Below are 27674 nucleotides of genomic sequence, written 5' to 3'. Positions count from 1 at the left end.
ATGGGGCTGTCACTATTGTCGAAGCTGATCACAAGCAGAAAGACATATACTGTACAGTAATCGGAGGTTGGCAGTGAAAGGAAGGAATTAAAAAACAAGTACAATTATAGAAAAGGCACCAAGAGTACTGACCCCAGTTTTTACCACAATCTTTTTGTATCAACCTTCCTTCTAAAGACACCAGTTTAAAAAAAAAAAAGCTTATCTGTGAATATTTTTAGGCTTCACAAGAAGCCTTGAGTTTACAACTCACAGTTGGCCACCAAAACCAAGTCAAAACATCTTATTTTATACCAATTGATCTTCAAACGTCACCTGGGAATTTTAAAACTGGCATCAGCAAATGGCAAGCTTTATTCTCTCCATTTGACATTAGTCGTTTGAGTTTTAAAAGCATTAGATTTCTTTGGCTCCTCATTATGTGGAAACAGTAATTCACAGGGCATCCCTACAAGACCTCTCTATGTGTTTTTCACTTTTATTTTGTGTGCAGTGTTGTATTTCATGTTCTGATTTTCCAGCAGGCAATATGAAAATGTGATACTTCTCTACTCTTCACACTACTTCTTTTGTCAGGTTCTGATTATTCTAAGTGTTTGTTGTTGGAGTGAGGGGGTGTTGTTAAGTTACAGATTCATTTTAGGATTATCTGTTTTGCAAAAGTAACTTAATTTTCTCAAGCAATATTAGCATTCACATTACTTGGCACCATTGGCAAAATAATTTTAAATAATATAAACTAAACTCCTGGTAGCCAAAATTAAATGTAAACATATCCTTTTTTTAAGTAATGTTACTCTGCCTTTTTTTTCCTAAGTCTAAATACAGTAGCTCTTTTATTTTTTGCAGTTTATTCATGCTTTAGCAAAATGTTCTTCTAAAGAACATTTAAAATAAAGTACTCTTATAGTGAAATAAAGTTTTTTTTGTTTCATTTTACAGACCATAGCCACTAATGCTTTGCTTTTGCTCATTTCTTTTTCTTGATTTCATGCACATATCTCTTTGTTTTAATATATACAATATATACAAACAATACATCCATTTTTTCTCCCTCATTCAGACAAAACTATACAGATAATTTTATCTTGCCATGTTATTGATCTTTGTGAATAAAATATTTAGCAATTAATATAATCCCTTTCAAATATTTTCTCACTTTCCACTTCTACCTTCTCTATATACACGGAAACCACTCAGTTTGGATGAGATAGAGCCAGACACATGGAATTCGCTGGCTAGGATGCAGCACCGCGCTGGTGGTTTAGGTGGCAAATGTCCAGGCAAGGTTTATGATTCCTTGGAACCACGAATGTTTCCAAGGTTACTAAAAAGGCTCCATGCTTTACCAACTCCTAAGTAATTCTCATTGCACATGAAAGTAAGGCCCAAAATTAAAGTGCTGGACACGAGAAAGGGACAAGGTGGCGACTCCTCGCAGGTTCTTCGGAGGTGCAGGGGCAAGAAAATAAATTTCAACTCTGAAAGCCGTTTCTCCCATCTCCCATGCATCACCCGTTTACCACACACCCGCCCCTCTGCAAATTTCCACAAGACATTAACAACCTGCAGATTTTAAAAGTTGCATTAAGTGTGCTGTAGAGATTGAAACAAACGAACAAACGAAACCCCTAACAAACAAAACAGTGAAGGAAATGAGAACACGCGGACCCGATAAAGATTTGTATGATCTACGCCCTCCACTGAGAATCAATCCCAAAGGTTCAGCTTCTTGGAAATAACCGGCAGGTGCAGGCCCAGCAATCCTTTTTGTTGCTAGTGTTTCCCCCACCTTTTCTTATCTATATTTTTGGTATAAATATTTGTACAGTTCCACACGATGTTTGAATACAGCCCTATATGAGAAGGAAAACCACTTCTTCCTAAGAGGAGGGGCCTCTCGCGATCCCTCCCGGCGTCTTGGTTTCCTACGATCCAACAGAAGATTGAGTTCCAAGATGTCTTGCTGATCAAATTAAAAGTTGTCCATGAAAGTGCAAATGCAATGACCAAAACATTCCGTTAAAATCCTGCAGCTGATCTCCCCAAACTGCAGAGGGATTGTGTGTGTGTGCGTGTGTGTGTGTGTGCGCATGTGTATAGTTGTTGCATGTCTCTGCTAAAAACAGAAATGAAAACAGTCTGAAAAGCAATGTCACATTGCTAAGGGATGCTGCTGTATGTCTTCAAGTTCCTTGGCCTTTTTCAATTCTTTCACTCTGGAAGAGAAACAAAACAGAAGACCAGGTGGTAACTACAGAGTGAGGCTGGGATGACACAGGAAAGAGCTAACACCATTGGCTCCCTCCGCAGTGAGAAGATAAACCCTTGGAGGACTGATGGCAAAGGAAACGCCTCCCCAGCAGTGGGTGGGAAGAAGGCTCAGAGAGGAAGGCATGACCCGAAAGGGACAGGAAAGAAATCTGGCTCTACACCAGCTGCTCCCAGCAAGAGAGAGCTAAGGCGAAGTCTGTGGCACGGAAGTGTCTCTCACACACACACACTGCCCCTTCCTTGCCTGGCGGGCTATCATTATTGCCTGTAAGGGGAGGTTAACGTAGGGATCTGCACACACTTCTACTTAGTTTGGAAGACACCAGGAGACGGAGCTTCTGCTCTGCTCACAGACGGGAGCGTGAGCAGTCCTGAGGGAGCCGTACCCTTCGTTCTTCCTCGCCTCTCACTCCGCGCCACATCTCCAAGCCACGCTCGGGCGCCTCCACGCTCCCACGCGGACAGCAGGAAGATGCAACAATGAGGGGAGGGGGACTCTGTTCTACTTTATCAGATATACTGCAGTAAACAAACCTGAGCCACGGGAGGCCTTCACAACCGTGCCAATCACCACTTCCAACCTGCACTTCACAGGAAGAGAAAATCTGCCTCTTTTTCTAATGTGTTTCTTTTGCTTCATAGCCCAGGCTGATCTTGAACTCACTGTCTTCTTGCCATAGGCCCCCAAGTACTGGGCTGATAGGCAAGCAACACCAAGCCCAGCCTCTGCCTCTTAAAAAAAATTTTTTTTTTAAATGTAGCATCTGGTATAGATGGGTGGCAGGAAACTAGATGTAAGCTGTAAACATCTCTCTATGCGGACAAGTTTGCCTTAACAGTAGAGCGATCAGACCTGGGTCGCAGCAGGCTCTGTAAGTCACTTTGGTGGGACTGCATGTTATAGGTGGCATTTGTTTCCCAGGGGTAGGGGACGACCATTTTAGCCACACAGAATCTCAGTTTCTCAGGAACCTCTTCAGGTAAGTTCTCCCTGTTTGCGTCAGCTAGCCCACCAACTTAAGTTATTATTTTAAGAGGAAAGCTACTTTTACTTTCTAAGAAGGCAGGAAGAAAACATTGGGGGCGGGAAACAGCTCTGAAGTCACTGCTGCCTAACACATTGAGAGTGAATGCAATGATACATACACTCTAATGGCAACTCAAGGAAACTGCTTTTAATTTACTGCTCTAAGAAGAATCATTCCTCAGCATTCTGCAAAGATGATATAATCACTTCAGGGAGAAGACACTCTCTTTCAGAAGAAAATATTCCATCATTTACACAAAAGATGGTTATGTGAAAACCGGCTTATCCATCTGACTCTCTGCACATGGCCAAACCCAGCTCAGTCTTAGTGTGTGTTCACAAACGACAGTGGCTGTGTACCTCCTCCTGTCCCCCCAGCAACGGTTCACACACACAGCCATGGTCATAACAGGATCCCGGCCATATTCAGTTTTGTTTTTTGTTGTTGTTTTTTTTGGCCAGTCCTGGGGCTTGGACTCAGGGCCTGAGCACTGTCCCTGGCTTCCTTTTGCTCAAGGCTAGCACTCTGCCACTTGAGCCACAGCGCCACTTCTGGCCATTTTCTGTATATGTGGTGCTGGGGAATCGAACCCAGGGCCTCATGTATACGAGGCAAGCTCTCTTGCCACTAGGCCATATCCCCAGCCCCCGTATTCAGTTGTTTTTTTTTTTTTTTGCCAGTCCTGGGCCTTGGACTCAGGGCCTGAGCACTGTCCCTGGCTTCCTTTTGCTCAAGGCTAGCACTCTGCCACTTGAGCCACAGCGCCACTTCTGGCCATTTTCTATATATGTGGTGCTGGGGAATCGAACCCAGGGCTTCATGTATACAAGGCAAGCACTCTTGCCACTAGGCCATATTCCCAGCCCCCCGTATTCAGTTTTAACTAAGGATACCGGGGCTTATTAGATGATAGGCTAATGGGAGTCATGTTCCATAAAAGCCCACTGATTTGGGGCATGCATACTTAATAAAGAGCTTTTTAAAACCTGAAACATGCTATAGTCTGAGTCCACTTTTTAAGCATGCAGTGTCTACGCTAACATCCCATTGGCTCATCAGTCCCTGTGCCGGGGCAGACGGTTTGCCCAAGCACAGGGCCGCACCAGCACAGGGCTCATCCGCAAAACCGCCAGAGTGACTCCACGGCGGATGGGATTTGGAGAGTTTGAAGAAGTCTCAACTCAAAACCTGACAGCATCTGTACAAAGTTATATGTTCAGAGCATTTCTAGAACCAACGGAAACGGTCTGAAAAATACTAAGCTTACTGTTGGGATGAAATGTTTTCTTCCAGGAGAGTGAAGTATAAACCAGACATGGTTTAATGCAGTTTCATACCAAAGAGCTGCTACTCAGCTGGTCAGGGGAGCGTGTATAACTTAAACCACCTTTCTGCTAGTCAAAATGACCACATTTGGGTTTTCGTGCTACTCTATTTCTCCTGTTTCTTTCAGAATTAAGTAAAAGGCAACCACATTTTCCACAAGGACCTAAAGTTATCAGGTAAATTCTCTGCTGTAAGATGAATTAAATAAGTCCTTACAGCTCTAGGGAGGAGTGTGCAGGGCCTGTCTTTAGAAGAAAAATGAGAATATTCCAATTTTCAGATACATTTTCTAAGCTTTCAAAACTCCTGAGGCAAAGTGGAGAATTCATTCTTAATCTCATTATGAAGTTTCCACAGTACCTTGATATTATGAAAGACACTAAAATGACTTAAATGGCTTAGACAGAAAGTTATTGCGAGACTTCAATATTTTTGCCTTATGTAAACCTCACAATACTGCCATTATCTCCAATATGTACATGTAGAAACTAAGAGTCATAGAAACTAAGCAACTTGCTCCAAATTGCGTAGTTAATAAATGGCAAAGCAAGGATTTGAACCCACAACTGACTTCAAAATCTCAAAGTTTACTATTCCACTACACTGTCTCTAAGACTATTTCTCAAAAGAACACAGAATTGTTCTTAATTCTTATTTAACTGTGTTTTTTCCTCAATAGGCTTTATAGGAAACACAAATTTGGAAACTTTCCTTTATATCTTCTCAATTCTAAGATAAAATATTTCATTACAATGTTATGGTGAAAACAGGAAAATATGCATAAAGAGCATGCTTAGGGATCAAGGAAGATTTTTTAGACCCTCCAATTTGCAATTTACACACCATGTTGATAAAAAGTATGCAAGTTTCCATGAAACCGAGACTTTGCTGTTTTGAAATCACAAATAGAATTTTGTGTTACTTGAGAGTTAATAATTTGGATGAGATGGGTTGAGTAATTTTTATTTTAAATCAAACATCAATTGGATAATTGTTTAACGTTATATTACTTCCAAAGAAACAGAAAGTGGTTACCACTAAAGTGATTTGGAATAATATGTTATACCAGAATTTTCAACCAATTCTAAGATCTAGATATTGCTAATCCGTGTTTCAAATAGCAAAAAAAAAAATTGCCTTCTCCTTGTTATTAGCTAAGGACATCCATCAGTACAGCATGGTTGTTAATAAATCTCTCTAGTAAATAGGGTAAACCTGGAACTTTATCTCGGAGTGATTCTCCTTGATATTTATATTTCCAAGTTTACAACCACAAATATGTACTTGACCTATATCACAATAACCACTCCTGACTGTCATTCTCTAAAAGATTGATGAGGCACTTGTTCTGTCTCTCTCTCTCCTTTCCTTCCTCCCTTCTCACTTTTCTGGCCAGTATTGGAGCTTGAACTCTGCCCAATACTGGGCCTTGAACTCAGGGTCTTGTTCTTGTTTCACTTTTTCTGCTCTTGGCTGCTGCTCTACCACTTGAGCTACATCTACATCTCCATTTCCAGCATTTCGCTGGTAAACTGGAGAGAAGTATCTCTTAGACTTTTCTGTGTGAGCTGGCTTTGAACCTTGATCCTCAGATATCAGAGCCTCCTGAGTAGCTAGGATTTACAGGCGTGTGCACCAGTGCCCAGCTTATAAGGTATTTTTCTATCAGTCTATTACTACTATTATAGCTCTTAAATGTTTACATACAAAAATTCAAAATTTCAATGGAGGAAAAAAGATCATTTTTATAAACTCAAGCCAACATCAATAGGCTAAACAAGTTCACTGATATAGCCCGAGTTATAAACTTATTTTTCAGTACATAGACGTGATCAATATTGACTTGAAAAGTTTGAAATTGGACTAATACTTGAAAATTCCGTACCTGTGGTTTGTGTATCTCTGTAACTTGGCACACAGGTAACTCAACAAAGTTTTGACTTACATTACCACAAATTCAGCTAAAGGCTACTGAGGTTTTGATTCTCTTAAGGCATTACTAATGTGAGGCTTATACAGGGCTAAGAAAGTTATCCAGGTTGTCATTAAAAAAAAAAAAGGGGTAAGACATGAATGTTCCACTGTAATTGCACTTACTCCTAACCTGATGCCCTGGAAGACAGGAAGAGCAGCCTTTCTTTGAGGTCATAAAGACAATGAAGTGCAGGCCAGAAACAATGGCGGCTACAGGCACAAGGCTGTACACTGCCTCCCTAAGGAGCAGGCAGAGAATACATTTCTGTACCTCCCACTTGCAACTTGGAAAAGAACTCCTCTCCTGACTAGCTTAGTATTGTGGTAATCAGGACAGCAAGACTTTGACCTGTGACCAGCATTCAATGATTAAAATGAAGGACAATCTCAGGGCTTGCCCAAGCCCTGGAGGCTGGAAATAATCAACCACGCTGAGATACTATGGCAGTCTCCACAATGACAACAAAAGTTGTATCGTCATGGACTGAGATGGTGAGTGAGCAACAGCGTGGAAGCCAGCAGAAGCCGCTGGGTTGACCCCCATCCGACGTCCGGCAGGCATTCCCGAGGACGCGAAGGGGGCCTGCGTCAGGAACGACGGGTAGCAAACAATGGCTCCATGGGAAAAGCGTAAGGCAAAGCTGCTCGATGACATCTACTCAGAAAAGCTCAGCCAGAGAAATGTGTCATGAGCCAGTGGATTTCAGCAGGAGTATTCTTGCGATGCTGGACGTCAAAAATAGAGAGGAGACAGCCCAATGCAGCTTTCTGATTAGTTAGTTACCTGTTGCTCTGAGAGCTTCAATAGCTTGTGGGCGATTTAGGAAAAGAAAGATCTCGCCATTTTCCAGAAATCTCATTTGGGATGCAAAACAAGAAAGACAAAAAGGCCCAATAAGAACGACAGAGAGCATGTTGTCTGCACCTTAACACACACCACTGTGTTCCAAAAATATTCATTTCCTAAAAGAGGTGAGACAAATTACTTGGGAGACTTAAAACAAAAATTCTCGCCGCCACATCCCACATTCATTGATAACGCCTCACTCCACACACGGGCTGCCTGGAAACTAGCCTACATGTGGGAGTCCGCTCAAGACACGTGAGGACGCATTTGTTGACTCTAGATCACGCCCGAGTACACTGCCTCAGAGAAGCGAGCGCCACTGGGGAAGGTGACTTCCAGGCTTGCTAGTGACCCACTGTGCTCCTTCACGGGGCTTCCCTGTGAGCAGGAGCTGCTTTGCGGACACCGCTACTTACCAAAACACCTGGCAGCGCCTGGCACAGTGAAAGGCTTGGAAACGCAGTTCTCAAATACAGAGGACAATCTTTGGCTAAAAACCAGTGATCAAGGCGTATTATTTCTCCTCCCTCTAGTGAGGGTGCTCTTACGTCAGTAAGACAGCAGCACCCGCCTTTACTGGACATGAGGAGCTAGGCCAGCAGTTTACAAGAAATATTGTTTAAATACCACAATTTCTACTGCTAATAACAACAGCCTGTGGAGCCCTTGTGGCCTAGAAAGCCCCCAATTTCACGGAAAAGTCCCCTTCTGCCTTTCTGGAAAACATTTCCCAGAGAATGGTCCCCATCATCTAAGAGAACAGCGTCTGCTGCCTATGCTAAAGACAGGAGTGGAAGGCCATTTTCTATCCACATACTGCTGTCCAATTCTGTCTCAGTAACTGGAGGATAAGTCTGTGTAACTCAGTTGTTTTGTCATTTCCTCTACCTATGACATTTCCTGGCTCTTCTGCTAAGAAAATGGAGTAACTTCCTGCTCGATACACCAAAAATCCACGTGGAAAGTGGTACTTTCAGCATATACTCTTTTTAAGTATCTTAATCCTTTAAAATCTCCCAGTCACTTGCTGTGGTTCATGACCTAAATTGACCAGAACAAGTAAACCAGTTATTTACAATATGTCTCTGTGTATATTTCTCTCTTCTAAGAAACAGCTAGTGTATTAAAAACCAAACCAAACCAAACCCCAAACAAAGCAATTCTTCCATTCCCTGACAGTCTTAGGAACTCGCTGCTTGGCGTGCACTGTCTTAGGAACTAGGTACTTGGCGTGCAGTTACTGGACAGATGAAGGAAGGGCTAAGCCTGAAGGGAAGGCTACAGAGAACCAAGCTGGCCGCCGAGGAGACTGCAGGGCGCGTTCCCCGGCCTTGGCCTTGCAGAGGCGCGGAGCGAGCACAGCGCCTGCGCTCGCTCGGGGTGCTGCCGGGAAGAGCCTGCTGAGAGACAGCGCTACCCCTGCAGAGCTCCTGCTCGCTGCCCTGCGAGCGTGGGTCAGGAATCGCGTTTTGCTTTGCACCACAAAATGATTACGTTTTCAAGTAGTAGGTTTTTTTTTTTTCTCAACACATAAGCTGTGATGGTATACTTTGCAAATTAACAAGGTAATAAGTAAATGATCTTCTTCAGATACATTCCAGAAATATACATACATCCTCCTCAGAGAATGCTCAGCTCCCAAGAGGAACGGAACTTCAACTTGGGGACGGTTAAGGGAGCGGGGGAGAGGAGCTCTCAGGGGGTGTTGCCCATCCGTCAGCTCTGTGTAGGCTGCCTCCCCGCGCCCCCTTGGAAAACACCGCCCCACCGGTAAGAAGGGAAACCTCCGCTCATCTCTCACACTCCCTCAACACTAGGGGGCAGCACAGGGATGATGGGATTCCTACTTTCCATGCGTGAGCAGAGTTGAGTCCATAGCAAAATGCAGCAAGCACTGAAAAAAACGACAGGGGCTCTGGCTGGCACTGGAAAACACCTTTAGAAAATGTCCTCTTAAAAACGGTCATTCACATACCAGAACTAACAAGCTTCAAAAGTGCATAAGCAACAACTTCTGATAAGAATATTGCTTCCTTGCAGCAGGCTCTATTAACTGCATTTCACATGCAAGATACTAATCACTTTCAGTTAAAATTGAGTACCAGGGCATGCATGTGCTTTTTTTGGAGTGTTTCTAAAGGAAACAAATATCTATGTATGAAGTGGGTAGGAAGAGAGAGAGAGAGAAGGGTAGGAGGAGATAGATAGGCAGAAGGAAGAGGAGTAGAGGCCAATACTGGTACAGACAACTAGGTACCCGTTCTGGCCCGTGGGGCCCGCAGATCTTCAATAATAAACCATCTCCTAACACTAGAGATTAGTTAAATTAACAAATGCACCTGCTTTGCTTTCCCTTCAAAGCAAATTTCTCCTTCAACAACTACCCATGGTTTCAAAATAGACAAGACTTTTATACGGATAAAGTCACTCCCTAGCAAGAACTTATAATAAAAACTCAATTCTCCTATCATCAAGTTGGCAAACTACAACCTTTGGGCCAATCAAGTTTTATCAGTAATATCCATGACCCTTGTTTTCTGCACTGTCTGTGGCTGGCTGTTTCTGGCCTGTGTAGCTGGAACAGACAGTATGGCTCACAAAGTCTAAGAGGCTTATTACTCTCTGGCTATTTAAGAAAAAGCTGCTTTTACCTACTGGCAAAAGATATTTACTAAGCTATCTGATAACTCTTGGTTCAAGAGATAATGAACAAATATTAGTATCAACACAAATCTAGTCAGGTGGGAAATCATCTTAAAAATGACTAAATGAAATGTTAGCATAAGGCTAAGGGGGTGAATTGAATGTAATTAACAGAGATAACTCCCGCATTATACTTGAAATTCATCTTCTTAAGTCCAATGGTGATGAATTCTTTTCTTGACTCTTAAACAAAGTCTTCTCAGCCAGGCATCAGTGGCTCACAACTGTAAGTCTAGCTATTCAGCAGGCTGAGATCTGAGGATCCCAGTTCAAAGCCAGCCCAGGCAGGAACGTCCACGAGCCTCATCTCCAACCAACTAAAGAAAGCTGGAAATAGCACTGCGGCTCAAGTGGTAGAGTGCTAGCCTTGAGCAAAAATAAAATAAAATCTCAGGGCCAGCGCCTAGGCCCTAAGTTCAAACCTGGGACCAGCAACAACAACAAGTTTTCTGACAGATATCAAGTCTTCTTTTATAACTTTGGATGTGCAGGCTTGTCCAGCTAGTCTCTGGCCTTCTGTGCATACTTAGAAACCAGCACTGTCCTCTGACGCCTGAGCCATGCTGACTGAACAGCCCCCATCTCCACTACGACACAGAGCACAGCTTTCCGAGGCTGTGCTGCACCCTCTTCACTGGGCCAGCCTCACCTAGCGGCTCAAGGACGCTTTGCTCACATCGCCCACCGACGGCTTCGGCTGGTTGGAAGCTGCGACTTTATATCCTGATTCACCTCACAGCACAAAGAAGGAGAGATTTAGAAAATGAAACTACAGGATCAAAGTAATAGCAATTCCAAACAAGAAACAGACTGGCTTAATACAGGCGGCCTAGTGCTGCCCCATGAGCCCTTCTGCTTTAGAAATGTTGACAAGGCAGTATTAGAAGCAGTCTTCTATGGCAAGTTGCTTTCATCACAAAAGTCCCTTGCTTCATGTTTTCTTACAATGCAGCCTTACTTAACATGGACGGCTGGCCATCTGCCTGTCAGGTCTACTGCCTGGCTGTAGCCTCCGAGGCCCCTCCCTCCTACAGACTCATGCAATTCCACGCCTGCTGTACGTGAGCCCCTCCTGTTGTATACAATAGCAGTGTTAGTAATTAGGGTTAGTTCTTATTTTGTCTTATGTCATTCAAAATGGATGTGAAACTTACTGGCATACCTAGGCTGCAGCCCCATGCAAGCAAGCAAAAAGCAAAATATTGAAAATGGAAGGTAAAGATAAACTGGCTAGCAGGCAGCTAAACTCACCCTTTTGTACAGCCTATGGTCCACCAGGGGGCTTTGGCAGTAAAACAACACCAAAGAGCTATTAGCATAGGAGGGTCACAACAGAAATCTTATTAATAGCTTTATTTCAACCAAAAAGAATGTAGCGTGATTTCTTTGGGGGCAGGAAGCAAAGGAGGAGGATGGTGGGGTATGTGAAATGAGCAGAACAAAAATCACCATTTTTAAGTCTTAAAAAACGTTGAGGTCATAGGACTTAGAAGGGGACTCTTGGCTGCTGAAGCCACTGTCTACCTACCTTGTCGAGAGGGTATCATTCTCTATTTAGTGCAGACTTTAATGCTCTTAAGGAACAGCAAACACGACAGCAACTCTTGGTTAATAATAAGTAAACAAGAATGGAAACAGGGCTGCACACATCCTAGGGAAAATATACGTGTGCAACAAGTCCCGAGTGGGACGGACACTTGGTGCTTCTTCAAGTCCTTCAACTATATTAGTTAACTGTACAGGCATGGAAATGACTATCGAGCTTAAGAAACCAGTAGTCAAAGGATATTAAAATGTACCTGCATTTTTAAGCATCTGAACTATAACAGGTTAAAGAAAGAGCCAATAAGTGACTTCACTTCATTCCAAATCATAAACAGAGCTCACAAGCTCGGTTCTGTTCTTAATGAGCCTCCTTGTCACTCTTATGAGGAGATGATGCTTTACTAAAATATAAACCTAGGGAAAGTTAAATGCTTCTGGAAATTCTTTTCTACTAAAAATATGAGTGGAAGGGGTCCTTTGCTCATCCTACTTTGGAAGGGCGCCTTTTATTTATGTTTGTTTTCTTTAAATGTCTTCTTCTCACCATGCTCCTTACTATAAGCACAGGGCACAGCCTGGCTGTACAACGCAAAGGAAAGCACATGTGGCATTCTATGTAACTCGCTCATATTACATTTCCTATCCATATGCTCCAAGTCTAAGGATCCAAGACTAGAAGGAAGGAGGGAAGAAGGAACAAGACAATTTAACTGTGAATGTTTTGGTCCGTGTGATGTGGTCTAAGGAAGAGCAATGTCAAGATCATTTTGTGAAAAAGAAAACCTGACTGTGCCAAGCACTGGTGGCTCACATCTATAATCCTAGCTACTGGAGAGGCTGAGTATCGTGGTTCAAAGCCAGCCCAGGCAGAAAAGTTCCTGTGAGACTCTTATCTCCAATAAACTACTCAAAAACGGTAAGTGGTGCTGTGGCTCAAAGTGGTAGAGCACTAGCCTTAAGCAAAAGAGCTCAGGGACAGCACTCAGGCCCTGAGTTCAAGCCCCACCACCTACAACAACAACAAACAAAAATTAATGAAACCTGTCTGGAATATATGAAGCAGTTTCCTGAAGGAAGAGTCTGCTCGTGTGCTCTGAGTCTACTGGTCTCTGTGCTGGGTCCTTCATTTTGGAAGGAGAAGAGGAAAAGGAAGGTGGGACTGTGAACACCTAAGAATGCCAGGAAGCACTGGGAGTCCACTGGTCTACCCAGCAGCAAGTACCTTAATGCTGACTAAGAGGCACTGCTGAGTGGTAAGGAGAAGAGCTTGTAAGGTGTGCAGCATCCGCCTCGGTGTCCCTGCCCCCCTCCCGCCTGGCGTGCTCTTCCTAGCAGGGCTTCCTGTTTCCCGTGGGCCTCCCTGCTGCCTCGCCGGCCTTGGTGGGAAGGGCACCTGAGCTGCCCTCACCGCCCTCAGCCTGGGAAATAATCCCTCATGTCCGTGAACGCAGAGGCTGCATGGGTTTCCTTCTACTGAGTTAAGTGAAAGCACAAGAGCTAAAAGGGAAGGGACTTCCGAGCCTAGCAGGCGGATGGTCTAAGAGAAGCGCCGAGGACGATGCGATGTGTGAGGGGCCACCGGGAATACGAGCGAGAGGCTTCAGGCGCACTGCGAGAGGAGAGGGAGGAAGGGAGCAGCCTTCCGCTCTCACCTGCAGCAAGAAACAGCACCTCCCCCCCCCCCACCCGGGTCCTCTGAATGCAGCGCCAATGCCCTGCTATGGGTTCTGGGCTGAGATACTAACTTAAGTAGAAAAGACAAACCACTTTTCCACAATCCCCAAGAGTCTAGATTAAAAAAGAAGAAACCCACCCCTGGTGACCCAAGCTCCAAGTGGAGAACATGGAGCTCAGCTCCAGGAGGAGACGCTACGCCCTCAGGGACTGCGGGGCATCCCTGAGCCCGGCCCCTCGAGAGGGAAATAGTTCTGACCCGTCGTCTCTCCCGCTCAGCACAGACTGGCTCTCGTGGAAATAGAAGAAGCTTTTACATCCGGCAGAGGGCGCCACCTGCTAGCGGAAATTCTACACAGGAAACCTGGGTGGCAGCAGGCCCTCGGGAACAGACTTTTGTGCTCTGTTGTCTGGATGGGTGTTGATGCAGTAAAGAAGGACAGTGACAAGCACAATGCGAAGTGACAAAAGAATGGCAGGTTAAAGGAAGCCTTGACTTGAAAGCTAGTGCATCTCAACTGTACTCACTCCCAAACAAACACAGAAAAATGCGGGCGTGAGTGAATTTCCACGGCTGGCCAAGCACAGCGGTCTCAAAATACTCCCCGAGTTTCAGAGGTGCAACGCAGTGGAGGGCTAGCACGCCCCCCTGTGCTGAGATAACCCGGGACGCGGGCCTTACACAGGAGCCGGGGATGGCTGAGAGGTGAGGGCCGAACCCCGTGAATACTGAGGGTCAGGTACCTGTGACGACATCGGCGTAGAAACCTCATTATTTTTCGAGCAGCTTGGTCCTGCTTTTTGGTTAGCAAACTGCTCCTGGAAAAAGAAGACAGGATTGCCACTTAGGAAGAGTCCCAAGCCGAGTGCTAGGCGAGGCCTGAGCCTGGCTGGCGGCGGCGAGGGGCTTCTGTTTAGTTCAACGCTGCGCGCACGGGGCAAATCTAGTCACACGGCATATGCCACTGTCATGGCACTGTCTGGCCAGCCTGTCTGGAGAGCATGGCGTGCAAGCCCAGCCCCCGAGCTTCAGGGAGAGACTCAGGACTGAAAACAAGATGTCCCGTGACTGTTCTCGTCATGTGAATTTTTGACTTTGTAGCCCGCCCAGGCTGGCTGCGATCCTCCTGCCTCGGCCCCACGAGGGCTGAGGTTATAAACGGGCAGCGTCGTGCGGAGCGCTCTTACCACTCTTTATCAGCCACTCTGCTGTTTTGTTTTTAAAGCCATTCTGTCTTTAGAATCCATTAATTTAGAAGTTAACCTGCCTGGATTTGAGCATTCTCTTGGGGATCCTTGAGGTGGCAGGGGAGGGGTACCGGGGTTTGAACTCAGGGCCTCGGACTCGCTAGGCAGGCACTTCATCGCGTGAGCCATGCTTACAGCCTCTTCTATTTTTCAGGGATGCTTCTGACACCGACACCGGGGTGGTGTCAGATTCCGGTCTTCCCACTTGCGGCACCCCGCATAGCATGGCTGGGGGGAGAGCCAAGAGCCGCCATACCCTTCCCAATCTCTGCCTTCTGAGTAGCTCGCCAACTGAGGCTGCTCTACTGTGGAGCGACGGCTCCAAGTGGGAACTTGGTCAGACTCATGGGTGGGAGGCAGAGAGCTCAACGTGCAAGAGGCTGGCCGTACAGTGGCAAAGTGACACCAAGGGACACAACCTAGGACGTTCTGAAAAGAACGTCGTCGCTGCAGATGCCGTGGGTCCCACAGAGCGGCTGGTGGCCAGCCAGCAGAGGGCGCTGGTTTTGGGGGTGCGGGCGGGGGACCCACCTGAGCTTCTGCTGCACGATGACGGCGGTCCGGCGAGCCTGCCGTCTCTTGCCGCACTTCTTGTAACTCCGGTAGTACTTCTGGATGAGGACGGCAGCGCGCCGGCTCTGCTGGAACCTCTTCTGCTCGTAGTAACTTCGGAACTTGCTCTGGATCAGGATGGCTGCCTGGGTCATCTTTTTATAAAGTGCGTACTGCAGGGGAAACAAGAGTGAGCGGGACAGTGACACCGGGAGCCACACCGAGTCCGGGAGCGCGCGGAGCCTCTTTCTTGGGCTGCTCCCTGCTTAGGGCTGAGCCGCCAAGAGGGAGGCAATCTCCTCACCTACCTTCCCAAAACGCAAAGGGTTGCTTATAGAGAAAATAATGTTCTGCAATGTGCTTTCCCCCAAGATATGAAAATATTTTAATAGCAATAAAGCTAGACGTTTATGAGTCTAAAATGTATTTAGAAAGTGCAATTTTAAATGCTTATTTTAAGGCTAGAATTTGCTATTCAATTTGGAAGCCCTTTTATGGAAACTCTTTTCATCCTTTTTATGCCTTCCAGTTCCCATGACAGGATAAACAGATCTCCTAACAGCTGGCACCTGCATCTCATTTCTATTGTTCTAGAGGACAAAGTTCTGACTGAGTTACAAGTTCCCAAATACAAAGCTTATCATGAAACGCTGACACCGTTAAGCCATTTTACCCTGAGAGTTAGGGCAGCTCCCTACCCAGCTACCAAGGTGGCGGGGGTGTGGGGCGTGGGGGGGAAACGGAGGGCGCCGTCAGCATCAGGCTCTAGGCACGAGAAACACAGGGTTGAAAAATGCCATGTCCAAGTTGCCAAGGAAACAGAATATGACCATTCTCCGCTTCACAGCAGGCAACCTACCACTGTTAGGAAAAATATCCCTCAGAAACCCCTGCAGAGAACTAATGATGTCTCTGGATGCATGGGATAGAAGGAGGGAAGCGAATGGACTTCTCACATAAGACATAGGAGATTCGGTAAGAATCTTCTTTGGTCTCCCTTAACCTGCTTTCCATTTCCGTTAGCCCAGGATCTTCTACGACAAGAGCGCTGTATCCTACAAGGCTTCTGGGGGTTCCTTGGTCTTAGCCTGGACATGCTGCACATTAAAAACCACTGGGCTACCTTGGAGGCCATCAGAGAAAAAGGAGATTTGCCTAGTGGCCTTAGGCTCACAGTGTTTGGCTTAAATGAATTGATACTTGTTAAGAAAAATGGTAATTACTATAAATGCCCAAACCCACACCAGCTGAACAGGCACAAGGTACCCAGAGTACAGATGCACTGTGGTCAGGTGGCCTGGTAAGGGGGCTTAGGTGGCGGTGACGGTGCCATCGTGATGACCCTCCTCAGAGGCGGGGAGGGGCAGGGAGTTCGTGCTGGTGGAATGAATGGTCTGTGAGAGGACTTGGTGTATCATTACCTTCAAGGCTATCCATGTCAGCTTGCGGAGAAACAGAAAATACAAGATTAATGTTAGATTGCCAAATAGGAGGAGATGAACATCCAGAATCAAACTCACAACCAAAAACGAAAGGCAGTCTGGTTAATATTAATGCCTTCCATTTTCCAAAATACCAGTACTGTCACTATTCCCTCCATCTTCCTAGTTGTGGACAATACTTCTTTGGGAAGGGAATCTTTCAGAAAAATCCTACTGGAAACAGATTAGGAACCTTGCTTCTGTCTATGTCTTATGCTCACCAACAACCCAGCCCAGCTCCCCGCTGCAGAACTCTAGGGACTGGTGTCAGCGTTTGCACAATAAACCTTGGTTTTCTGGGATCATGAACTCAATTGTCTATAAGCTGGAGATGTTCCTTCTCTGCCCCTTTAATGAGCTTTAATCCTAGGGATACCTGAGAGACCAAACGGTAACCTGTATTAGAAATCAAAGTCCTATATCAGAACAAGAAAGCAAAACCCAAATTTCCATGCAATTTTATATGTTAGCATTTGTTATTCCTTAAATAAAGATGTAGAACCTACTGAAAAAATACAACCTAACAGTAAAAGGATCATTTTTCATGTGGTTGGCCATGGGGCTAGAACTCAGGGCCTGGGCACTGTCCCTAGTCAAGGCTAGCACTCGACCACTTTGAGCCACTGCACCACTTCTGGTCTTCTGGTTGTTCACTGGAGATAAGTGTCTCACTGACTTTCCTGCGCAGGCTTGGCTTTGAACCATGATCCTCAGTCTTTGAGTGCTGGAATTACAGCAAGTATGTGCTATCACGCCTGGTATTAGTAAATTTGAACACACAAACTAGTCAAAGCTCAGTGAAGCAATTTTTAGGATTTTAAAACCACCCTGATGGTGACAAAGTCTAATACTGACTTGATTTCTTAATTAGCTTCTTCATCTATAAATAGAACTGTTGACTCCAAGCAGCTAAGGAGTTAACTTTATGGCACGCCTGACAGATGTGGTCCACACGTGTGCCCACAAACGCCCGGCCCCTTTCCCATCTGACAGCAGTTATATAATCCCACAGCTGACAGCTGTTTCAGAAACGTAATCCTGTCTCAAAGAGGACTGAGATGTTCTTGCATCTTCTAAACAAAGCTTCATGGAAGGCACCTTTGTTTTCTTTTCCTCTGGATTTATATCAAGGCAATTCAAACTACGCCTTTGCGACTATGAACCGTATCTTGTACTCTTCAACCAAACGGCACCCCAAGGTCCTCAGCTCCCCGTAAGGGCACGTCTTCCTTTTGTGACCTGGAACTGAAGTTTACCTGTTTGTATTTCCTGTAACAACGCTGAATGACGGCAGCGGCCACTTCCTGCTGTTCCCGCAAGGGTCGGCCCTAAGAGGGAAGTGAGGGGAAGAATGAGCAAGGAACTGACAGACGCCCTAACACAGGAGCTGTCAGTGTTCTTACAACGTAGACCCGAAATGAAGTGATAGAATAAACTTCTATTTTTCCTTTTTAAATCAAGCCAGATGAGATTTGGATATTAGGAGGCTTAAACTATTCATCTGAAGAGAACTTAACAAGTACACGTTGTACCATTTGTCTTACCAGATCTCAACAGTCTATCCTAACACAACTCAGAGCACTTGATTTTCTAATGAATGATCAGTGGCTTTCCAGGCCTGTGCAGGGTGGAGGAGTGGGAACATGGGGTGGGGGGTAGAGAGGGTGGGAGGCTGGAGGTGTAGATGTCAAGCTGGCTGAGATCCCTTTAAGAAAGAGTGTGGATCCTCTCCCCACAAAATGAACATACACAAGTGTCACTACACAATTCCCAGGAATTGGTGGGCTGCCTAAAAATCAGTCCCTAGCCCTCCAGGTGAGAACTTTTGTTTTGTGCCACAAATTTAGAGATGTTAATTTGCTTGTGTTAACTAAATAAAATCCATTATCAGCAAGTTGAGACAATGATAGCCACCAAATGACTGGTTTTATTTACTAAAGCTCTGAAAACTATCAATAATCTAAGGTGGCAAAATTAAGTTCCAATAAAAAGTCTATGAATCTGGAGAAGAAAAACAAAGAATGCGAGGTGTTTTTGCTGGACCGAGTCTGCCTCTCACCTCTCGTCCCTGATCTTAGCAACATCATAACATCAAGACGCTCACACTTTACCTTGTACTTCCGGAAAGCTGTCTGGACAAGCCTGGCAGCTTCGTAAAGTTCTCTCTGCTCATGGTCCGACAGAGTTAGCTGGGCAAACTCATTCTCTACCTTCTCACTGGTAGAAGCACTCAGGAATTCTGACCAATCTGCTGCCGAGGGAAGGTTAGGTTTCTCAAACGCTATTTCACTGACAGGAGAGCCTACAGGGCTCATGCTGGTGTTGGATGAAGGGGTCAGAGGCTCAGTATACGCACTTCTGAAATAAAAGGAGACATGGCGTAAGACTGATGTGCACAAGCGATTACCTACCAGTGGCTGAGACAAGATGGCATCCCCCTGAAGCCTCTGGGGGGCTTTAAGAAAATGCTTCCCTCTGTCAGGTGACTTGCTAAGCAGGCTCGGCACGTGCGTTCTCTTCAGTTAAGGTGGTTGATGCTCAGTGCCCGCTGGGAGTTTGTACTGTTGCTCAACACCAATCTCACTAAGTAAACTCCCTTGCCACTATGAAGCCAGTTAAATTAGGGAGACCCTAAGGCACAGGATCCCCCATACTCTGATCTAGGGTGGAAACAACAGAAGAGGCAAGGGAAGCGCCAGGCCTTCTGGTGGCAATGGAATGGGCCCCAATGCCTTCTTGTCTTCCTCGTATCGCATGTCGTTTACTTCATACACTTAACCCTGCCCCCCGCCCCGACCTGCAGTTAAAGTCAGGGGTGTTTATCCCAGGCAATGACCCCCAGAATCCTCCTGACCTGATCTGGGCAGCACTTGGCAGACGATCGGCATCAGCTAGGTAACTGGCCAGCCAGCTCATTGTACTGCTAATGGAGGCAGGCTCTGTCCTCTCCAGTGCCGAGGACTCCAGGGGCACAAAGTTCTCCTGCTTGATTCGGTCAGGGGTCGCTTCGATAATGTGTTCTGCCAAGGTCATCATGTTCACCTGGAAGGAGAAGGTGCGTGAACACGCCGCGAGAAGTTCCCTGTCAAACGTATCCCGGTCCATCTCCCTCCACCCCTCATCTCGGAAAGAAAACAAGCAATGGAAGACAGGCAGGTTCACACCTCAGTACAACGCATCCAAACAGCATCTAAGACGCCGGGTGCTCATTATCTATAAATCATAGTTATCTATAAGCACTGTTTGGCCAAAAAGCTTTCGTCTTGTCTTTGAGAACTTCTGCGTGACATCTAATGTTTATTCTCAGCTGGATTAGCCAGCTAATCATCCCTTATCTGGGAATCCCAGGGGGAATCTTAATGTGCCTCGCCAGTACTCCGTCACTCCCATCCCCTCGCCTGGGATGCCCAGTCTTGCGGAGGGTGGCAGTGTGCTCAACCCCAGGGGACAGATCGCCATGGTGCTAAGGCCACGATGAGAATCCTCTTCTTGATCTTCCGCTTCCCCTGCCCTGGAGGGCGTGGGGGTGATCTACTTCTGGTCACGGAAGACCAGGCAGAGGGCGGCGCTGTCCTGATGAAAAGGCAGCTGTGTGCTCGGAACCTGGCCGGTCTTCTCCTTTTCCCTTCCTTGACTGCAGATCAGCCTGAGCAGCTCTAACTACAAAGCAGTGGGACGAAGAGGGAAGCCACGAGCAGACCTCTGGACTTCTTGTCATGTCGTTAAATTAAATCAGTGGAACCAGTTAGGTCACCGGCATTGATACCCAAACATATTCCTAATAGACTTCATTTTGAATATTCAAAACTGATCTCTCTTGAACCAATAATATTCAACACAGTCTGTTTTACTGTTGTATGTTCATGTAGTTCTAAATCGGTCAATGCTGACATCTGGTATGGGTTTCATCAGAAATGGGTTAGCAAGCCACGCCAGGCTGATCAGCCAGCTATGGAAATCACGTTTCACTGGAATAAAGCCACATTCATTCATTTAATATTATCTAAAGCTGTTTTGTGTGTGTGTGTGTGTGTGTGTGTGTGTGTGTGTGTGTGTGTGTGACAGAAGCAGATTAACTGATATGACAAAGACTTCATGGCTCATAAAGCCTGGAAGTATTCACTATCCGTTCCTTCACAGAGGAAATTTGTCAGCACTCTGTCTAAAGCACTGTTTGATTTAGGCTGGGAATGGTGGTGCACATCTGTAAATCCAGCTGCTTGGTAGGCTGAGGCAGAAGACTTGTAGGTTGAGGCCAGCCCTGGGTAACCTCATGAGACCCTGCCATAAGACTTTTTAAAAAGGGCTAAGGATTTTGCTCAGTGGTATGGTGCTCATTTAGCAGGTGCAAGGTCTCAGTTCGATCCCCAGCACCACAAGAACCACACAGGAAAGCCACCATCTATTTGATTTAGCTTGGCAGGAATCCCCATGGCTGCAGAGGCTGGTGACTCAGCGGGTGGGGTCTCCCGTCCTTCAGAAGAGGCGCACACAGGTGAGCATGCACCAAGAGCGGGGCGCACGGGGGAGCCCCCCCACATCCCTCAGGAGTGGGAACGGGCAAGTGTGCACCTATGTGCTACACGCTGAGGGCGGGCAGGGGGCAGGACGGGTGGGCGCCCAGGCGTTTCCGAGGACTCCTGGCCAGGACGTGGGGTCTCCTCTGCCCATCACTTCCATGGGTGTGAGCGCTGGGCTGGATTTCTAAGAAGGAAGTTCTTCCTTTCGCTTCCGTGTCAGGTTGCAGCAATGAAAACTGCGGGAGAATGTCCATCCCGGTTCTTACCTATGGCACTCACCTGCATATTTTAATTTACAAAATGTACATAATAGCTAAGTATCGCAGGGGCTGGGAATATGACCTGGTGGTAGCTAAGTGTCTCAACTTTACTTTAATACATAGTCTCTTGATCTATAACAAGCTTAATGGTCAAAAAGGAGTCTGTGTTTTTATAGATTTCTTGTCCAGGCAGCCAGTTATCAGCCTTAGGAATATTTCTAAATATGTATCAATTATCAACTTTGGAGATATTTCACTCAATATCCTGAGAGCCACCTGCCATATACGTATGCCTTTTACAATGGCCAGGCAATGGTTGTACTAGTCACCTAGATCATCCAAATTCTATCCATAAGCATTCTTGCTATTTTTAGGGCCCTGACTCTATTATAACCAGCACTTAAAACAGTGAAACTCTCTTCTCTCTCTCTCTCTCTCCCTTCTCTCCGGCCACGGATCACCTTGGCCATAGGCCAGCAGTTCAGTAATAAACTTTCTCTCCTGCCTGAAAAAACAAAAACAAAAACAGTGAAACTGTCAGGCATCAGTGGCTCCTTCCTGTAATCAATCCTAGCTACTTAGGAGGGTGAGACTAGAGGATGGCAGTTCGAAGCCACCGTAGGCAGATAAGTCTGTGAAACGCATCTCCAATTAAGTATCTAAACAGCTAGAAGTAGAGCAGTTGCTCAAGTGGTAGAGAGCTAGCCTTGAGCAAAAGTAAACCCCAGGGATAGTACCCAGGCTCCGAGTTCAAGCTCCAGGACCCACACAAAAGAAAAGAAAGAAACAAACCAAAAAACCAAAGGAACAGTAAAGTTGTCATCCTGGAGGAAAGGAGGAAGCAGAAGACTAACTGTGGCTCACAGGAGTTCTGGGGAGGAGCTGGTGTCAGAAGAAAGCCTTTGCTGAGACCTGGGCCCTGGCATTCAGGCCAATTCACAGGGCCCGATTCACTGACAGCAAATGCAGTCCAGGGAAAGGCGCGACTCCAACACCAAACAGGGAGACATCAACCAGAAAGACGGCAGCTGCTCTTGAGGTTCCAGCCTCTGCAGGCCGGCCTGCCACTCACTCACTCACCTGGATGTCATCCACGGGTGGAGAGCATCCCACGTGCTCTGCACCGTCTCGGTAGGCCCCCGTGTCTGTGGTCACCACCTCTCTGTTTGCCATCATCAGCACACTCATTGGTTCCCGCGGACGCACCTGTGAAGGCGCTGCGTCCTTGCCTACACTGGTCCCCTTCGGATTTCCAGTCACCTGCACTGTAGACACACCAATGTAAAGATCTTTGGAACTCCACTTTACTACCGGGTGAGATCCAGAGGCTTGGAATGCTGCAGTCTCAGGAGCGGGAGGGGAGGATTCCCGGCTGCAGTCCCTCACTCCTTCCCTGGGGCTCATTGGCTCGGGGGCAGCCTGCTTAGAACTAGGGCTCTGCTTCCTGATATTTGGCTGTTCCAGACTCAGTGCAGTGGAAAGCAGCTTCTCCTGCCTTGCCTGGAAGTACTCAGGGTTCAATTTATGCTTTTTGGGAGCCGGATAATCTTTGTGGCTCTCACTGCTGTAGTAATTAGAGGGTTCAGACCGAGGTCTTCTCAGCTCTGAAAAGTACAGTAGAAAGGACAGTCAGGATAGGCGATAAAAAAGACTAGGAATCCTAAAGAATTAACACTTTTTCTAAGCCTGAGAGACACGAAGTGCAAAGCTGGGGCTCGAGACATGTCCCTAATGTTAAATTATTCCCCAGCAATACATATCATAATCAGATAATCCTCCAAAAATGGGTATTTCTTGCATGAACATAGGGATTTTTTTTTGTTACTTTCCATATTCTGAGAAGGGGGGGGGGGGAACGGTCACCAGGCATCTTAAAAGGAAAATCAGAAACATGGAAAAAAAAACAAACACCAACCCACATTTTAAACCTATGTGACTATCACACTGACTTTAATGAGGGCCACTGCATAAAGCAAACTGTGGGGGGGGGGGGGGGCTGTCAACTTCTGAGATGCAAGTTTTGACTCTGTACCTGGATTGGTGCTTGCGATGACCGTGACTCCCTTGGGTATTTCTGGAGAGCTCATGGCCTCGCTGGGCCACTGGGCCATCCAGCTCTCTGTACTTGGCTCTTCGCTCGGGGGACAGTGGATCCGGGGGTTCTGCCCAAGCTGGGCCTGCTCATCTCTCTGCAGGTGCTCCAGACACTCTGCCAATTTCACGTGGCCCCTTGACCTGGCAATTCCCAAGGGCAGCCTTCCCAGAGAGTCCGGGATGGAGATGGCCCGCCGGTCCCACTTGTACAGCACCACAGCAGCCTCCAGGTGCCCCAGGGCGCAGGCCCACATCTACGGGAAGACACAGCAGGCCTTCTCAACAAGAGGTGGGCCGGACGTCGCGCCGCTCGCGGCCACCCATGAAGAACACTGGTCCTTGCTGGTGATCTCAGTGGGTCCATAAAACACTGCCACTAAAAAGCACCTCTCTGGGGCTGGGCATGTGGCCTAGTCTGGTAGAGTGCTCGCCTGGTGTACATGAAGCCCTGGGTTCGATTCCTCAGCACCACATATATAGAAAAAGCCAGAAGTGGCGCTGTGGCTCAAGTGGTAGAGTGCTAGCCTTGAGCAAAAAGAAGCCAGGGACAGTGCTCAGGCCCTGACTTCAAGGCCCAGGACTGGCAAAAATTTTTAAAAAAAGAACTTTTCTGGGCACTGGTGGCTCATGCCTGTAATCCTAGCTACTCAGGAGGCTGAGAATTGGAGTTCAATGCCCATCCAAGCAGGAGACCTTATCTCCAATTAGCCACCAGAAAACCGAAAATGGCCCTGTGACTCAAAGTAGTAGAGTGCTAGCCTTGAGCAAAAAAGCTCAGGGATAGTGCCTAGGCCCTGAGTTCAAGCCCCACAACTAACAAAAAGAAAAAGCATGTCTTAGCCAGGCACCTGTGGCTCACATGGTAATCGTAGCTACCCTGGAGGCTAAGATCTCAGGATTGCAGTTGAAAGCCAGCTTGGGTAGGAAAGTCTCTGACACTCTCATCTCCAATTAATCAGCAAAAAGCCAGAAGTATGGGTATGGCTCAAGTGGTAGAGGAACATTCTTGAGCATAAAAGCTAAGGGAGAGTACACTGGCCCTGAGCTCAAGCCCCACCCCCGCCTTTTTTTTGTCCTGTCAATTAGGAATAATTGTGGGCATACTTGACCCTTCATTCCTGAGTTCCCAGTCTGGAAAAGAGTTAAATTCATGATAATGAAACACTTTACAACTCATTTTTCAGCAATATTCTCAGATCTCTTAAGGATCTAATATCTCTCTGTTAGACTGGAAAAATGCTGAAGAAATAACCAATGAGCCTGTTCCTTACCAGAGGAGTACAAGAGAAGTGGTCCACATTCAAGGGGTCGACTTCCAGCTCCAAATCAATGCTATCTGCATGCTTCGTACTGTAAGGGATAGCACCAAAGGTTACCACACCATTAACCCCGCGGTAAAAGGAAACACCAGGTTATTACAAACCCACAGAAGTAAAAACAAACTAGGTATTTAACCTTCCTAATGTGAAAAAGAGTTCTAGCTTTTGGAGGTAGTTTGGACTCTGCCTGGCAGAAGCCCAAAGGAAATAAAAAGCCCATGTTCAGGTCATATTTCACTCAGAGTCTCTTGGGCATAAGCTCGTAAAACTCCCTTGGAAAGGCTGAGGAGAAAAGCCCTCTGCTCCTAGGCCGCAAAGCTTAGTGAACGGTCAGAGTTGCCTCCACTGGGGGAATGCGGTTGCACGCCGACAGCGGACATGGCACGCCGACAGTGGACATGGCACGCCGACAGCGGACATGGCACGCCGACAGCGGACATGGGTTGTGATGCGCACTCCGGTCTTACCGCCATTTGATGAGGGTCTGGATCAGGGTGGCATAGCCCTGGGCAGCAGCCAGGTGTAAGAGGGTCATCCCACGGAAAGTCTTTGAGTGGATCAAATGCTTGGACTTCGCCCAGCAGGCTCGGCTCATCATCTTCTCACAGACGACGACCACGCGACTCTCGAAGCAGCTCCCCAGGGTCCCAGTCCCGGAGGCACACTACCACGAGAAGGAACGCGTTAGGATCCACGGACCAGGCCCTTCCCCAGGCCAGCATGTGGACAACCCACGTGGAAAGTACAGAACACTGAGCACAAGCGACACTGGGGAACAGAGAGCAGAATGGGCTTAGTTTCAGCTCGGGACTTAAGTCTTGGTTCAAGGTACTTTCCAGTAACTTGAAGAACCGCAGTCTGTGAGAGCTGGCGCTCTGCGAGGGCCATGCTGACAGGTCTGAGGAAGTGTGCTCTGCTAGGAGGACAAGGCGCCAGCCTCCCAAGTGAAGCAAACACTGAGGCAGGAAATGGTGGCTGTCTCCATTTGCAGGTGGAGGTCTAACCCCCGCACTTCTTCCGAAAGCAAGTCAACTCACTTACATGTGGCTTTTTTCTTTCTCCTTTCTAAAGGAAGCACTTATAACTTTCCAATAATGATGTTTACCCTTTTACAAAGTAAATATAAAACTGAGGAATACATGAAATCTTGGATCTAAGGATCATGACTATCAGGAAGATCATATAATTAATATAATATTAATTTTAACAACATGGCTTTCCTCCTGTGAATAGTACAATAAGAAGAAAATCAACAGTGTAATTGCAACAGCTTGAGTCTCTGTGACAGCAATTTTCTGTTTAGCGCTCTCTACGTGAATGTCATTATTAGCCTAATCCATGTCTCTGGTATTATTTTACCAAGTTTTTTTTCTTTTTACAGTAAGTACCTTAAAATCTAATTAGTAGACAGGTGCTGGTGGCTCATGCCTATAATCCTAGCTACTCAGGAGACTGAGATCTGAGGATCACAGCTAAAAGCCAGACCAGGCCGGAAAATCCCTGTGGGACTCTTTTCTCCAATTAACCACCAGAAAACCAGAAGCACTGTTGTGGCTCAAAGAGGTAGAGTGCTAGCCTTGAGCAAAAGAGCTCAGGGACAGCACCCAAACCCTGAGTTCAAGCCCCATGACTGAAAAAAAAATCTAATTAGTACAGAAATACCATTGTTACACATTGCTCATTATTATTAAATGAGGAAAAGTGGTTGCAGAAGTAACAAGGCAGATGAGGGGATGTGCCGTCAGGCCTGTCAGAGCCCAGCTGGCCCAACATACCACACGCTGACCTTGACTCGGAAGGCCACACCAGGCTGCTCTAGACAAACCAGACAGACATACCCAAGAGGGCAGGAAACCACCAGCTGGCAAACAAAACAGAGACTGTAAAAAGTCTCTACCATATATTGAAAATGAAGACGTTTACTGGAGCCAAATTGAACTGATAAGTGCACCCAAGCAGTTACTATGAGGCCAGATGATAACAGGCCATTTGCTGAATGTCTGTGCTCTGAAATACAGTCTATAACACTCCTCGTGCAAGCTTTGTGGGCAAAAGGATTTTATGGGAACCTCTTCTTTCAGCCATGAGGTACACTGAACATTTCTTCTTTTATAAAACTGAGCTAATCAGATGGTGGGGGGGGAAGCTGTTTTAGCCTTAATAGCAGTTTATTGTATTTCGGATCTCTCCTATTGATTTCTGAAGACAGGGGAGAAATTAGAATAAAATTTGAGGAGGTTATGCTTTTTGAGAGTACTCATTTTGTGGAATACTTGTTTTCTTACTATTATAAGGATTGCTACCACTTGATATACAAGGATCATAAAACAAGATATGTTTACTTAAAAAGGGAATTCTGCAAAGGAAATCATCATTCATCTTGAAGAGAAAGAGGGAGATTATTTTTTTATTTCTGGGGAATAACTGAGTAGTAGAGGAGAGAAATACCACCAGAGCCTTTAACTTTCTCACTGGGATCTCCTGAGGAATCATTTCTGCCTAATGAACTTTCTCACAATAAAAGCTCCTACATGAAACCATACACAAAATTCTTCAAGACCTGTAAGACTAAAATCATTCTTGCTGATTTCTGTGTGCTTAGCAGCATCCTACATTCTTCATGTGAACTATGCACACACATCCATGACCATGCCCAGTGCACATGCTGTTCAACATGGAATATCAGCTCCATAAAGTTTCCTGGATCCTTCTTGAGGTTATAAAAGGCTTGTAAATTACTGTATTCAATTACGTTTTGAATTTACACTTAAGATGTAAAACGTGAAGTAGAAAGACTCATTTACAGATCTGAGTCTGCTTTTTCTGGCC

The 27674-nt window shown here is 46.2% G+C and overlaps 1 protein-coding gene across 5 annotated transcripts in view; it reads right to left on the bottom strand.

The window, feature by feature from the left end:
• Window positions 1-195: 195 nt before the first annotated feature.
• The window catches only part of LOC125354523 (calmodulin-binding transcription activator 1), a 639297-nt gene continuing 611818 nt past the window's right edge, over window positions 196-27674 (bottom strand). For 4 of the 5 annotated variants that reach the window (XM_048350159.1, XM_048350160.1, XM_048350163.1 and 1 more), the window contains 10 exons: window positions 25313-25509; window positions 24798-24876; window positions 23465-23780; window positions 22513-23036; window positions 19507-19694; window positions 18764-19010; window positions 17909-17980; window positions 15151-15344; window positions 14116-14190; window positions 196-2219 (listed from right to left, as the gene is read on the bottom strand). In XM_048350159.1, coding sequence (XP_048206116.1) covers window positions 2156-2219; window positions 14116-14190; window positions 15151-15344; window positions 17909-17980; window positions 18764-19010; window positions 19507-19694; window positions 22513-23036; window positions 23465-23780; window positions 24798-24876; window positions 25313-25509 — 1956 coding nt within the window. In that variant the 3' untranslated portion in view covers window positions 196-2155. The remainder of the gene's footprint in view (window positions 2220-14115; window positions 14191-15150; window positions 15345-17908; window positions 17981-18763; window positions 19011-19506; window positions 19695-22512; window positions 23037-23464; window positions 23781-24797; window positions 24877-25312; window positions 25510-27674) is intronic. The other variant, XM_048350161.1, reaches the window with a different exon arrangement.

This window comes from Perognathus longimembris, chromosome 7 (assembly GCF_023159225.1).
Source record: "Perognathus longimembris pacificus isolate PPM17 chromosome 7, ASM2315922v1, whole genome shotgun sequence".
Lineage (NCBI taxonomy): Eukaryota > Metazoa > Chordata > Mammalia > Rodentia > Heteromyidae > Perognathus > Perognathus longimembris.
The sequence above is the reverse complement of the archived record's forward strand: the minus strand, read 5'-3'. Positions and strand labels throughout refer to the sequence as shown.